Source organism: Necator americanus, chromosome III (genome assembly GCF_031761385.1).
Source record: "Necator americanus strain Aroian chromosome III, whole genome shotgun sequence".
Classification (NCBI taxonomy): Eukaryota; Metazoa; Nematoda; class Chromadorea; order Rhabditida; family Ancylostomatidae; genus Necator; species Necator americanus.
This window is the reverse complement of record NC_087373.1, coordinates 30,311,985-30,327,843: the sequence shown is the minus strand read 5'-3', so window position 1 is coordinate 30,327,843 and position 15,859 is coordinate 30,311,985. Positions and strand designations below refer to the sequence as shown.

The 15,859-nt window shown below is 39.0% G+C and overlaps 1 protein-coding gene across 1 annotated transcript; it reads right to left on the bottom strand.

Annotated features, from left to right (window-relative positions):
• Nucleotides 1-575: 575 nt before the first annotated feature.
• Nucleotides 576-9,584, bottom strand: RB195_011463 (uncharacterized protein; the record flags this gene model as incomplete). The annotated part of the gene is made up of 17 exons (XM_064192884.1): nt 576-705; nt 1,440-1,519; nt 1,943-2,038; nt 2,097-2,163; nt 2,242-2,348; nt 2,411-2,525; nt 2,582-2,725; nt 3,050-3,168; nt 3,676-3,770; nt 3,868-3,946; nt 4,040-4,163; nt 4,223-4,317; nt 5,374-5,473; nt 5,563-5,632; nt 6,037-6,113; nt 8,891-9,075; nt 9,498-9,584. The coding sequence occupies 17 exons, from the start codon at nt 9,582-9,584 to the stop codon at nt 576-578; spliced, it is 1,770 nt and encodes a 589-aa protein (XP_064050467.1).
• Nucleotides 9,585-15,859: the final 6,275 nt, after the last annotated feature.

Sequence of the window (15,859 nt, the reverse complement as noted above, 5' to 3'; positions counted from 1 at the left end):
TGGATGCCTTTCATAGCTACCAGCGTAAGACCGACGTATTGCATTGGTGCGACGCATCACATCAGCGGTGGCGAGGTGCGCCTCTTCCATAGGATAGTGATGGATACGATTAAGTCCTGTTAGAAAACTTCTTTTTCAATAGTCTCATCGTTTACGTTGTTCCTGGAGCGCCTCTCAGGTCTCTTTTAGTAGGGATTCAGTTTCTATGCCAATTTTGTGCATGTTTAGCGTCTTTTGCAGTTGTAGTCGTAGTAGAATTCCAAATTCCGTCCTAGAAGAAGGCTAGTTACACGCAGTTCTCCAAAAAAATGTATACGGAGTACGCCCTTGATGCAACGCCAAGGAATTACAAAAAAACTAATGAAGAAGCGAAACGGGTGAAAAGTAGAGTAGACAAAGATATGACGGGAGGACCCTATTCAGAATACGTGTAGGATTGTCTTCACGAAATGGTACTTTTTTGATGATTAGCTCATTTCTTCCAACAGCATTCATTAAATTTACAGCATATTTATAACATTGCTAACAACATGCACAAACACAACAAAAACTTAGTATAAATTAATCTACGGCAGTTATTCGGAATCATTAGCATCCTCGAATCCTAGCACCTCCGTTTCCGTCTCCCATTCTAGATCTACGTAGGTAAAGTTCCACACTTGCGGTTGTCCAAAATGATTCACCACAACTTTCGTGGTTGACCAGCTAAAATTTGGAGAATTTAACGTCAACATGAAAGTAACACGGAACTAGCAGGATTCTCTTCTGTCCGCTAACGCTTTGAGGAATCGGGACATCAAAAACTAATATCTATCTAAAATCAGAAGCTTCTTCCATCAAACACAGCATACTAAATACAACACTAACAATACTGAAATCTTTCCTTAAAGAGATAAGTTGGGGTGCAGATAACAAGTATAAACACATTACGGTCAGTTATCACCAATTCTCCTCAAAGGAGAAAAAGCCTTGAAAAGTCGAAGGAGAAAAAGCCTTGAAAAGTTTCCTACGGGGCAACTAGTAACTCTGCGAACACAAGCGTAGCACCGTATCTGAGCAAAAGAGACAACATCCGCAGCGTGGTAATCGTCCACTCGGTAACAAACTCAGGTACGCCTGTGCATGCAGATTTGGCGCGTTACTAGGAGTCTCGTAGGAGAATTCGATCAAGAATGTCATTCTCTACGCTGCTCTTCTCAACAATTAAGAGATTTGAGTGCGACCGTACCTGTACTCGTAATCTACACCGGTAACTCTATCTTTTCGAGACCTCAACATGGCCAATTTCATGGTATGCTGGTCCTGAGGTAATTCCTATCAAAAAGCAACACGTCTTTGAAAAAATCTTTTTTATCTTTCTTACTCTTTAAATGGTAGTTCGAGTAAATTGATTTGAAAGACACTGGAAATTCCAAGAAAGTTCAGGATTTTTAACCTACTCGAATACTGGCAGTGGATCGTATGTTGGTCCACCCCACGCCCTGAATCGAAGCTTTGAAAACATCTCGTAGTTTGTACCCTGAACAAAGATAAACTGTATATAGAAGACTTGTTGGAGTGCAAAATTTATTATAAACAGTTTTAAAGAATAGATTGACATAGTTTTCTGTAAGTGGCTCCCAAACGGAACTCTTCTCACATACCCACTACATTAAGTGCAGGTCTATGTCCGCAGTGTCATCCTATGTGAAGGTGCACCGATGTGGCTACTTCGTCAGGGCAATTTCCAAGTACTTATGCTTACGGTGCACCTTAATTACTTTAGACATCTACCAATACTATTTGAATATTATTATGGGCCGTCTGACTTAATCTTCTCAAGGTGACTTGAAGAATATATGGTTGTTGAGAGTACTGCATATCAGAGTGAAAAAAAAATAATTTGATGAAGATTTTTGGAAAAAACAGAAAAAAAAGAAAGCAACAGAAAAAAAACCCGCGCCTTGTAGTCAAGTCCAGCATGATCTCGGAATCCCATGCTCTCCACTTCGTAGGTACCATTTGGAGTATTCAAATCACCTCTCGCGGATATTCCTCCCTAAAAATATTTTTTCTTGGTTTTCCAACTACAGATTGAGCATTACTACAGAGCTCACTTCTGCTGTGTACGGTAGTGGTGTGCATTGACAACGAGCGAACTCATCGTGTGTGTAATCGTTATATCTGGAAAACGTTAACCAGTGGTTTCAGGAATAATCTTTTTAGGAGAACAAAACTGATATAATACGTATATAAGCAAACCTCATGAGTTTTGTAAGGGTGTCGATATCGACAACTTTCTTGTGGTCCCTCTCGAAGATTCGGGCTCGTGGAGTGGAACCCCATTTGTACCAGTCGAACTCTCTGGCCTTTATTAGCGATATCAAAAAAAAAACTGCGGAAGAGGGCCTATGATCAGAGAGATCCATACCTTTTCGCTGAATCCAGCTGTAATACTGATATCCTTGAGAAATGGTACATTGTAAGACGGCCAATAAGAGTACTTCTTTAGGAACCACGTTACATCCTGCATATCCATGGATGCACTGAAGAACCGTTTGCCCTTTGCCGCTGTTAAGAACCAAATTTTTGAGAGTCCTACGGTGTTTGCTCGAGAATCCACAGCATATCTTTGTCGGGGATTTCTTTCCCAGGCTTGAATAACTTGTAGTCAAGCACCGTCCATTGGTTGTTGTAGGTGCCGGAATTGTACCGAGAGAATAGCTCGACCCACTTCTTTGGCGTGCTGAATTTTGTATATATAAATATATATATATATATATTGTATATATATATATATCATTCTTGTATATATATATATATAAAGGCGCAGAGATTTTTTTTAAATTCGCTTAAATTCCTTTTGAATTCTTGGAATAGGAGAGGAACACTATTGATCAGTAGTAAAACGAGAGATGTCTTGTTGTACGGTAATTGTTAATCAACTACTTTATATTTCCTTTTTGGAGGAGTGTTTTCCTATATTCTAAGGTTTTCCGGAGTCTAAGAATAACTTTTTCTCAGCCTAGGAATAACTTTCCTGCAAAATTTGTATTGAAAGCTATTTTACTTGGTGAGGTAATTCGAGATAGTCGATCGAATCCAACAATGAACTTGACCCTCGGGCTTAATGTAGGTGTCCGTGTAAAGTGATTTGTTGAAAATGGCTATTGTAGTTTCGATGGATCCCTGCAAAAGACTGTGGTCAAACAAGGAAACGTTGAACGGATAAGAATAACGGATAAGAAAAAATTTCAAAAAGACACTATATTAGCGTTTGATTTGTTTTCCCATTTGAATTTAATTTTCTTCTTGACTAGAATCACTGATCTCGCTCCGAAAACTCCTTCTGTGGTCTTTTTTGTTTTAGTTTTTTTGTTCTGTTTTGTTATAGACGGCAGTTTTTAACTTCTGCATAAAAGTTCGGCGGAAACCAACCTTGAAATCGAGCTATTTCAGTTTCTCTTATTTACGAGATCAAAGTCGTCAACCTACAAAACCTTCTCTTTCTACTATTTTTTTTACCACTTATCCGACCATTCCTAATTCAAGAAAGAAATCAGGAACGATATAAGACATCTTTAATTGGAATTATAAAACTGATAGTACTCCTTAAATCGGACATGTGGACAAATTTCCGTGTATTTTTCTGGACAAATTGCAACAGTGAATGACGGAACTCCAGAATAAACATACCAAGCCTCCGCTAGTTAACGTGTAGTCGTCCGCTGAGGCTAATTGTGCTGGATATCCGGAGAAAGTAACCGTATGACCGGGGACTTCTTTAGCATCTAAAAAACTCGAATTTAACCATCTTTTTCTTCAAGGATCCTGTTGTTTCTGAGCAAGATTACGTGGGCTCAATACACCCAAAAAATAAAAGCTTACCAAAAGCAAATTTGTACAACTTCAACACTCGCATCATCCAACTAAGACTTGACATAGAAACGTGGGAGAAGAACATGTCCTGAACTTATATGCACTTGCGTTTTTGAAGATTTTTCTATCTATAGCGTAAATTTCCTTGGTTGCTTCAAAGCACTGAGTAACGATGTAATACCTTGTTTCCTGGTGCAATTTTTACAAATCCAGAACAACGTCCTCCCTCCGGATATTCTTGTGGGTCAGGTGTTTTATTCAAGTATTTGTTCAAATCGAATAGCTCTCCGGAAAGTTGGATTATGCTGGAAAAAATGCGACAGTGACGACCTGCTCACGTTTGTACGAGAAGATTGCGACTTACTAGATGGGAGATAGGTCAAATGCAATTCCTGGTGTTAGATTTTTCTTCATATAAGAATCATAAATGCCTGTGAGTTGTGCGAATGTAAGATTCACCTAAAAAAAAAGCCCAATTGAAAGAGTATACAGTAGCGGCCAAAAATCAATTGATAAAGAATTTTTGAGGTTTTCTCTTCTGAAAATCACTGAATCGTCCCAAAATTTGCACTTCATCTATCATTTGGAAATAGAAATTTATTCTGAATGATAGGTTCATTTAGCTTTTTTAGGTTAGGTACTATTTCCGAAAAACTAAAAACGATCTTTTTCACTTTTTAAGTATTAGTTCATTTTGTGTATTTCTTTTTTGTTTTTCTGCCAGGTTTTTTCAGTTTTACTGTAACGCGCTCCAAATGCCAAATGAATGAAGCTCTAACCATAATCGAAACACAATTTAAAAAAACACTGAAACAAAAAAATTGGCAGAAAAACACAAAAAATACACAAAATAAACTAAAAATTGCAAAAGTGAAAAAAAAAACTATTTTAGTTTTTCGGAAGTACTACTAATCCCTTAAAAGCTAAGTAAACCTATCATTCCGAATAAGTTTCTAATCCCAAATGACAGATCTGGCGCAATTTTGGCGACGATTCAGTGACTTTCAGAAGATGAAACCTCTGAAAACCGTCTTTGTCAGTTGATTTTTGGCCGCTGCTGTACTTCAAATCGTGAGATGATCCATGCGTGAATTTTGGAACAGATAGTACATTTGAGCAGTTGCTTGGGATTCGAGTCAATACACAGGTATTTCCGATGTATTGAAATACGCGACTCTCTCCTCAGGCCGAAAGATGCCGCGACGCCTCCTAGACAAATACGGGTGGTGGCGCACCGGGAAGCCTATCAGCGCAGCAGACCTGTTTCGCCAATCGCAGAATTTGTCGGGGAATGTAGGGTGCAGTGGACCACCGCACGCGTCGGACGCGTCTCGTTGCCCTGGTTGAACGCGTTTGGGAGGGACTATATGTGTAGTGGCGCCGAATGTGTTCGGCTCGGTGAGCGCAGCGCGCTGTTCCCTCCACTCTACTCAGATCAAAAACGTATCGCTCTCACCGTAACACGGCGTCGACTATAAACGTAAATGGGAACTTCTATCGACAAAAACCACTTACATGTCGCCAAAATAAGTCAGTGGGCGGTTTTGAGAGCACCTCAGATCGCATCCAATCCAAATTCTTTGTTAGATATTTATAAAGACGTTTACAGTAGATACTGAAATTATCACCGTCTATTCGAACAGTTTACGTTTCCATGCAAAGAAAAGAGTCAAGAAAAGCTAAAGGAAAAAAGAAAACACTCACGTATGGTTTTTGCACATATCCTTTACTGTGTTTTTGTAATGGTAGTATATTTGAAGACGGGTTAGTTCTCCTGCAGATTGAAAAGAATATTTCAATTCGTTGAAAGAGGTGACGAAAAATATTTAATTGATTGAAGAAACTGAACTGTTATGCTTTTTTCGGATGGAAATCTTCTGAACTACTCGGTTCGCTGCATTTGAAAACTAGGGGATTTTGCAAAGGCCTTATGATCAGAACATATGCTGTATTTATTGTTATCGACTTGCTCCATTTGAATAAACTCTTGTTTGTTCTTTTGAGATATTTTCAAAAAAAAAGAAGTGGAAATATGAACTAAGATTACTGCTTAAGCTTTCTACATAATCCAAACAGCTACAAGTTGACCCACTGTATTGAATTTACCAGGATTAGTTAAGAAAAGAGTTTTTTTTTCACAAAATAAAAATATTCATGGAAGAACATCTAATTGCTCACCTTCAGCAACACCAGCCGCATAAGCTTGGACATCGTATGGATGTCCTGAGAATGTCTCGATCTCTAGTATACCCCATCTGAAAATATCAGCTTTAGAGAAGCATAATTCATGTCGTATCTTTCCTCTCATAATCGTAGGGCTATGAATATTTTTGATCTGCTTATAAAGTAACATCTACACTCATCCCACACACTTCACACACCTTTTTTCTTGTGCACTTGTTAGAAGGTAGAATCTAGGTTACTGATATAGTGCAGTAATTTATAGTGGCTTGATATTTTTATCGAAATAATATGGATCTCCAAAATGTGCCCACGAGGTGCACATTTCAGTTGATATAAGTTTTGCAGCGGAGTAATACATACGCACAGTTAGATAGGAGAACAACTTAGAATAATTTATAATAACGGCGAAGTTTAAATGAAGAGTACACCTTATTTTTCGACTGCAATAATACAGTGAGGTAAAGTGGACACTTTCTCTCCTACCTAACTGGACCTATATAAAACTTTTTTTGTAGATTGGAAGCACTGATTATTACATCTACGCAGGGTTTCTTGTCTGACCGTAGAATTTCCATTATATTATTATTATTCTACTATTATTTTATTATTCCATTATATGGATATCCTACGGCGGGAACATTAGGAATGTTGCAGAAGACCTTTGCTGTTAAGTCTGCGTCGCAAAAAATGTTTACAAGTGATACAAATGCTTTATCTCCACAACGGTTTATCGCCTCATAGTGGCGTAGAGGTGACTCAGGGCGTCAAGCTGCGATGCAGAGGAGAGCTACGTTCTCTGGCTTAGTTTCCCAAGCTGAGAATGAGTTTGACACATCCGACATTTCGAGATCTCCGAATAGGAAGCCTAGAATAGAAATAGACAAGAGCAAACTACTGCCAAGATGTCCTAGCCAAACGTCGCAAGCTAGCTCTCTGATCCATATAGGTTGTCGACCTCTGCTGAAAGCTAAGCTCGCCATAGCAGGACTGCTTTGTTTGGGAAAAAGTCTTCTACTATGTGCACTTCCTCAGTCTCTGCACAGTATGGCGACTGGTGACGTAATTTCTCTTCAACAAACCAAAAACAGAAAGAGCGACAACAGATGAATGACGATACGCTCGCCATTTGTGGAGAAAAGGTTCCGTCACGAAATGTAGGCGGTCTTGCTTCTGTTGTGCATACTTAGGCCGCTGGATGAAGGCCAGCCTCAAGAACAAACAGGATTCCGTCAGAGGTTCACCTGCACCACATCCAGACCGTGTCGAGGGTCATAGAGGTTTGCCGAGAATACCGCTAGCTCGTTACTCTAACCTTCGTCAACTATGAGATAGCTTTCGACAGCGTAGAAACGAATGCAGTACTGCCAGCGCTGCTCGATCAAGGTGTGGATGCGTCGTATGAGGACATTGTCAAGAATGCAGCTTTTCTACCGCCCTCTTATCGTACCCGTTGGAAAGGTGCGACAAAGCAATACTGTGTCGCCGAAACTGTTCACTGCTCCATTGCAATGGATATGGAATCATAGGAAGAAACGGTTATGTATGAGTAATATGTGTTTATGGAATGTTCCTCTACAACCTTCGTTCAGCGAACAACACCGTTCTCCTTTCGAGAAGCCAATGAAGCAGAAATGATGCTCAAAGAATTGAACCAAGAAAGGAAAAGAATAGGACTGCGAATAAGCAGAAAGGAGACACAGTTCATGATGAACGCCTACCGTGAGGATGGAAGAGTAGAACTTGAGGGCTGCCAAGTTGCGGAAACTTTATATGCCTACCTTAGACGTTCTATGATCTCAGTGCCCATCTGTTTGACTCTTCCACGATTCTTCCAGCGCTCTGTTACGCAGTGAAACGTGGAGCGACACCGCCCCGGGTCTAGGGAGACTCTCACTACTCACAGAGCCCTTGAGAAATTCTTCCAAATTTAACCGGTGTCCACAGCACCTAGGCGGTCTTCGCAGCTCTGACGTACGAGCAATGTCCCGTCTATGCGGCTTATCGGAATATATATATTGAAAGCGAAGCATAGATGGGCCGCCTAAATTAAAAGAAGAATCGACAGTAGATGGACAAAAAGAAAAGAACACTAGAGTAGATCATAAGAGATGCTAAATGCTCTTGAGGAATACCGCCGAAGAGATGGGGTGACGTGTTCGCTCCACTGTAATGTACCAGCTAGATACGGCTCAAGCACCTCCTGAAAGTCACTCAAAAACTGAAATCTGTCTGAAAACTGAAGTCTGAAAACCTAACAAACAACTGTTAACATCTATCGATGAAAGTCGCGTCAGGGAAATCAAAGATTTAGTGCTTGGTAATATTACTCGAATGTTATGCGTCGTTGTTGCTTGCGTGAACCCATTCGCCTAAACAGCCAAATCAAAGTTCTCAACCGCTACATAGCAATCCGACCAATGGGAATCCAGTTTGGTCATCCCACGTCACGCGACGCAACAATTTCGAAGGCGGACATTACCAGCGCAGCAGAACTGTGTTATCGATTGATAGGTGCGCCAGGCAAGCAGGGCATCAGTTTCCGCATTCTTCGTGATTGCGCCGCGTCAGCCTAGTTGAACATATGTGGCGCCGACTGTGACTAACACCGTAGGCCATGGCTGGATTACAGTTGCGTATTATATCAGCTATCCTTCTGGTAGACATTATCTCGCTTCTTCTGTAATATATATTTGGAAGAAACCTATAAAAAATGTTCTTTTTTTTCTGCTTTTGTGCCCTCTGAAGGTAGTTGTTGTGAGAATCACATTTGATTCGGAACAAAAAGGACAAAGGAGATATTTTTGAGTTTTCAAGTAAACCACTTCATGGAATTTTATCGAAAACTTACCCGGTAGTGTTCACTTGGTTGCTGTATCTTCCTAACGCCACCTGAGATTCTTTCTCATCACATTCCTTAGCGTACACAACCAGCAAAGAATCATCGTGGGTGCCGTTCAAACATACGGACACATAGGTGTAATTAAATCGTGAAGTTCCGTGAGGATTCTTGGCTTTTGGAAGAGTGGGGACCCGCTAAAAATAAAGGTTAGGGGTGTTATAAATACTACTAATACATCACCCAAGAATCTGATATAAATTTCCGATGGTCAAAGACTACACGGGATCGCAGATTGCAGAAACAGGTGGGATCCAGGTCATTTCTTGCTAATCGCCGTAAAAAACGGCCCGCAAGGGTTTCGTGCGTTTCGGGGCGCTATTTTCTACAACGAGATTGGAGCGCGCCAGCCTTGTGCACGCGCCGTATCTTCCGGACCGTTTTTTTTTACGACAATTAGGAAGAAATGGACGGAATCACACTTTTCCCCACAACATACGACCCCGTATAGGCATTACCCACCTTAAACCCGTGCCACCCAGATTCGTGGGGTAATGCCTTCAAATATACTTCTAAGTTGGATTTCAGGGTAAGAAAAAAAAGTTCGACGAAAACTCACATTGTCTTCGAGGTAATTTCTGCTTTCCCGGATTTTGATACCTGTGCAGGCAATTATGCATGCCACGAACACCAAAAGTAGGTGCATACCCTGAAGTTCCTTTGTGAAGGGAAAAAATTAGTTGGATTTTTTAGAAATATGCACAGCGACGCATACTTCAAAGGGAATAAAATATGAGTATAATTTTTCACTACAATAAATTAGTTGCTGATTTTTTTTTACTAAATGTTCTGACTCAGACAATCGTATTTTCTTTTTTTCTTCTTGTTTTTCTGGTGCACCATCAGTGTATGTGAATAAATAAACAAATAAATAAAGGAATAACAACTATTTATTTCTAATTGATTGCTGATGAGAAACCAACAAAGGCTGTGATTGGGAGCATACGAAGGGGATCAGGTTGAGGACAAAGCAAATAGACAGCGGAGAGATCCAGCCGGAGTAAGAGTTAACTTGTAAATTTGACGTTCACAAATTCTCGGCTATGATAAATTTGCGAGGAACTGAAACCAATAGAGAACAGGCTAAGTAAGGATAAGAGAGACATAGGTGCTTAAGAAGAAGCGAAGCAGAATTCGTTTCCACAGAGAAATACTTCCAGAAGAAACGGAGCACAGACCAAAAGAGGTGATCCCATGATCTCGTAATCTCCGCATCGGCCCCTAGCAAGATTCTTAAAGTTCATTATCATTTACAACGCTTTTTGAAAATAAAAGTTAGTTCAAAGTGGCTTATTGAGCAAATATCAGCTTCTTTACTATCCCAGAAGCGAAAATGCGAGCGATACGTCCAGAATTTCGTAAGTATGGGGACTGAGCTGGGACGAACGTAAACTAGTAAAGAATAGTATCGGTTTCCGTGTCATGTCACCGTGTAGCTCTTATTGTTACGTCAATGATTTTAACAAAACTTCAGCCGCAAACATATAGTTTTGTTGGGAGTATCCTGCGCTTTTTCCACCACTTCGAGGGTATCGTACTTAGGAGAGGTCAGGAAGTCTTGGGACTGAATTGATGCAAATATTTGGATGCAAACACGACAAGGTCAACGGCAGAATTTCACCAAACAAATTATTCTATTCTGGCACACAGTTAGGTAAGAATTAGGAAAGAATTAGTACAATATTTATGTCAAGCGGAAGATTGGTAATTTTGTAATTGAGATGAATGATCTCTCGTGTAGATAAATTACAAAATGAATGCAATGAACTGAAGAAGTAATGAGTTTTTTTTTTCCGATTTTATTCTGAGCTCCTGGAAAAGCAAAGGGTTGTCGCCAAATTTCTACGAATTTTGACTAATTTTACTCACTTTATTTTTCTTTGTCTTGATTTTTTTAAATATTCAAAACGTAGCAAAAAGGAAAAGGTTCGGAAGAATGGAAGTAAGAAATGAGAAAAGAGAAAAACTTGCCAGTGAAGATAAAGGTTTTCAGGATTGTCAAATATTTGTAATAATAAACTTTTTCGTTTATTGTAAGTTACGTAGGTGTACGAAAGGGCACTAGTTACGAATATCTGATCTCGCTGAATCTAACTGGACGAAGAGTGTGCGAAACGATTATACACAATATTTAGGCTTATCTCCAGGGCTAAATGAGTCAAAATAGATCCGACCTGGTTCAGAGAGAAGTACGGAGAACATATACGTAGGACTACACTCATTCCACATACCCTGCCTATTGCTACGCTGATTAACTGACGATGATTATGAGCACCACGTATTCGTTTCGATTGACGAATCGTAAGTTCTTCATTGTTGTGACTCATGGAAGATGCGAAGCACAACAGTATGATGCCAGGAAATAATCCGAAACATTTTTGCATTAGCACTTAAAAATCTCCTGAAGGTATGCACTTCACTTTTAATTCAGCTTAAAGCAAATTGAAATCTCTACGAGTGAACGAAGTGGTTGAGAATGCAGATGCGATTTGCAACGCAATGAAATCCTATTGTTTAGATATCATTTTGCAATGTTTTGGTGAAATCGACGAATGAGTCATCTATTACAATGTTATCTTGAATATTTTTGGAAAATTATTGGATTTTTGTAGATATTTTAATTTATTTCTATTTTATTTTCATTTTTATTTATTTCTATCTACTATTTTTATTTTTTATTTTGTAGATAGTGAGTATTCTTTGTAGTTATACCAGTAAAAAATATAAAAATAAAAAACACTAGATATATTAGAGACCAAATCCCACAATTTCTATTCTTGAAGGGACTACTTGCAAAAAATCGAGTAGCATTCCAAACGATTTTTTTTTACCTAGAAGAAACTTTAATTGTCGCTAGGATGAACGCTGAGAACGTTTTCTCACGGATCTAAAAGATTCTGCGCTGTCAAGTACTTCAGCTTTAAAGGCATCACCCCACGAATCTGAGGTGGTGCAGATTTCAGATGGAGTATTCGTATACGGGATGGGAGACTATGGAGAGGGGGGTGATTCCGTCCATTTCTTCCTAATTGCCGTAAAAAACGGCCCGGAAGATGCGGCGCCGCACAAGGCTGGCGCGCTCCAGTCGAACTCCCTGTAGAAAATAGTGCGCCAAAACGCCTGAAGCCGTATCTTCTGGGCCGTTTTTTACGGCAATTAAGAAGAAATGGACGAAATCAACCCCCCCCCCCCCCTCCTCCTCCTTTCCATAATCTCCCATCCCGTATACGAATACCCCACCTGAAATCCGTACCACCTCAGATTCGTGGAGTGATGCTCTAAATATTACTCGGTTTCTAGGGAGACTACACAGATCTATTGTATCACAAACGGCAGAAAACATCAAGTCTTCGTGCAATCCAGAAGAACGATTGGAAAATCAATAATTTTAAAGGACACACATAAAAAATTTCAGAGACAAGTCTAGAGCAGAAACCTAGAAAACTAAAAGAGTAGTGGATGTGCCATAACCACCTTTTCATCTTCATTCAAAATTATTGCATTGCTCCATAAGTTCTTCGGATTTTGTAGAAAACAATTTTTTGGAGAAAATCGCAGATATTTTCCAGTACCTTCTCTTCTGGTATGTTAATGGAACGACAACTGTTGTTCAGATTTGCTGTGCTGCAAAATTCAGAAACAAATTCATTGTCGATGTTTGTATTTGTAATTATTATCCAGATACATTAATACGCTTTGTTGTCTGTAGTCACGTAAAATTGCTTAGTCAACTGTTAAGGTTAGAAAACATTTTGCAACAAAAGTTTTGAAAATTCCTAGAGAAAAAACATGCATATAACGCCAATGTATGTTGTGAAAAAGTGTTGCTCGAGGACACGGTGGCGCGATAACGGAAGTCGACTGTCGTTATCAGCAGGATAACGGCGATCATTCGAGGTAGACGGTATGATAAGCGTCGCGGGAGTTTCGAATGTGATCTATGAGCTCTGGCGCAAGATACATTGATTCGTAGCAACAAACAATAATAAGGTACAGAGGGATAAAGTAATATTTTTCGAATTTCACAATCAGTGCTAAGTGAATACATTTGAAGAGGGTAGTTTGATGTGAAAGGGAGGTCCTTCATCAATAGATGATACGACTAAACTGGTGGAACAGGTGATCTGGGATCAGTTTCAGATCAACTACTTTGCTGGATATGCTCTTACGCCAATCTCGTCCTCACCATCCATCTATCCAGTAGGAGGAGCGAGAATTTCTATGGAGAGAATAAAAAACTTGCAAAAAATCTGAAAAACTCAAAGAATTTCTGAGTGAAAGCCAGGAGCAAGTACGTCAACAGTGTATGGATGTACAATTATTTGATCCTTCCCTCTTATCTCTTCCCAGGCACCCAAACTCCATATATACAGAGATCAAAGATAAAACAAATAACCAGCATTAAAAAATAAATAACTGAAATGTCTGCACGGCTTTTCATGACAACTTTTATGACAAATCAATAAAGAACGAAGTGACTCACACCAATACGGGATTTTTTTCGTCAGAGGGGAGAAGAGCGCTTACAACGATTAGTTTTGGGAAATTCGTTGGCAACGTAATAAATTCCCCGTAATTGATAACATACGATCTTTTATGAGAAATAATTTACTATCGCAAACTGGTCAAACAGAAAGAAACTCGCATATTTTTTTCTTTTATGTTTTTTTCCATGTTTCTGTTATGATTTGCTCTACTCGCTTTTGTTATAGAGATCTATATTGTATATGTATTGTTCTTAAGTCATTGTACTGCTTTTGTTTGTGTTTTATTTCTGGAATTTTGGTTCAAAATTGTATTTATTTCTATTGTTAATGTTGTTTTTTGTTTATTCGCATATCCTCCCTCCCTTACAAACAAAAAAAAAGAATACTAACAAGAAAATAAATGCAATTTTGAACCAAATTTCAAAAACAAAACATTAGCAAAGGCAATACAATAACATAAGAACGATACAAGTACAATGTAGATCTCTATAACAGGGAAAGTGCAGCAAATATAAAAAAATACAAAAAAAAGAAACATGAAAGACGAAAAATCAGAAAGAAAAGGAAAAGAATGAGGAAAAAACAAAAAATCGGTCCGAATGACAGGCCGACTGCGAGCGGTCAAAAACCGCGTTGCTACGGCGCAACCGTTCGTGCAGCGACACCGTGGTTGTGTGCCGCTTCGACCCGACTACATACATATATGTTTGCGTGTGTGTTTGTTTCTGTGTCGCAACATTGTTGCATTAAAATGGAAAAAGAAAATTTCCCGTCAACTGTTGGGAAAGAGGCCTCGATTTTGCAGTGGTATCGAAAGTTGAAAGAATACAGGTGTAAAATCAAGTTTGATTATTCTTTTTTTAGAAAAATCCACCGAGAGCATTGTACGTGTACCTTTTGTCTGCCTCTGTTTGTTATTCTTAGCAAAAGGACTGTGAAATGTTCCATTCTAAATTTTATGTTTCTCAAAAGAGCGAGGATGACCGTTGTTAGCATCAAAAACAGGTATAACTCTGTGCGATAAAATTACAAAAACTCCCCTTACTTTAAATTTTCATAGACTACTGAAGGCGAGCAGCATTGAAAGTCCGGGATTAGTCAGACGTTCAGAATTTTTTTATGTATATGGCGGAAAGGAACCACCAGAAAGAGGTCTCTTTCAAGAATATGAATACAAACAAAGTGGAGGATTGAATCTGTGCAACAGCTGTACGAGAAAGAAAAAACGAATGCAAAATGCTATTTTGATAAGCCTTTAAAATAAATAAATAATTAATAAGTCACACAAATTTTGATAAACTTTCAAAATTAACCATGTACATCTTTAGAGAAAAGAAGTGACGAGGATTCAAGTCAGAAGGAAGCGAACAGAAAGATCATGTCGAACAAACGTCAGCAGTAAAATGTTCGCACACAAACGCACACAATGCTCGGAGTTGATCGATTCGCATCAAAGATCATATCAGAGCGTTGCATGGAACGAGGTGTGCACCAAACAAACGTGTGCGGTTACAAGAAAAGAAAACCAATTTTACTCAAAATATGGAAGAAATAAAGCAACTACACGCATTTCCAAGGAATTTTTCTGTGGTATCGCAGAAGAAACAGTTTTTAAATGTGAATTTGATGGAGGAGTGATAAGATGAATGTTGATCCGCAGTTCTCAGCGATCAGTGACCCTACGAATGTCGGTTGAGGGGTGGATAGCGGTTAGCATAATGAAAATAGATTATGGATTGGATTCGGGAAAAAATGGATGAAATAGATTGGATTTTTTCAGTACTGCGTATGTTCTCGGATATTTCAACGGTGAACTTCTGATGGGAACAAACAGACGTAGCGTGGGTCGTTTGCTCAGGTGATCAAATATACCGGACAGAGGGAAATACATACTGTGAACACAATTTCTAATTTCTATTTTATCAGCCAACATTTTCTGGACTCTATATCTATCTCACACTTTTCCTTTGCAAGATTCCTAGAAAAAATGCGGATGAAAGAGTCGAAAGAGCCGTGGACACTGAGGAGCTGTATAGAAATTCTGAACAAATAAATAATTAATAAATAACTAATACTAATTATATATATATTTTAAAAATAATTTACACATATTTGTGAACAATAACTTCTGACTAAATCTAGTCTTCCTCCGTATTCCTCTACGTCATGGACTGGATCGTTGGGGGACCGCTTAGGCTTTTTTTCATTTCTGCGTTTTTTTTTGTTGAACCAATCAAAGACATGAAAATCTCTCACAAACTTTCGGTCCACATTCACATTAATAAGGCTTTCTTTTGCTGTTTTCGAAATATGGCAAGAACTCGACGACCTCTTTGTAGGAACCCTTAGTTACACAGCTCGGATCGGAATTACGAACCGGTAAGTGAAAACATCGTGATCTTCTTGCTTTGTTCCATTTTAGTCTGATCGTAAA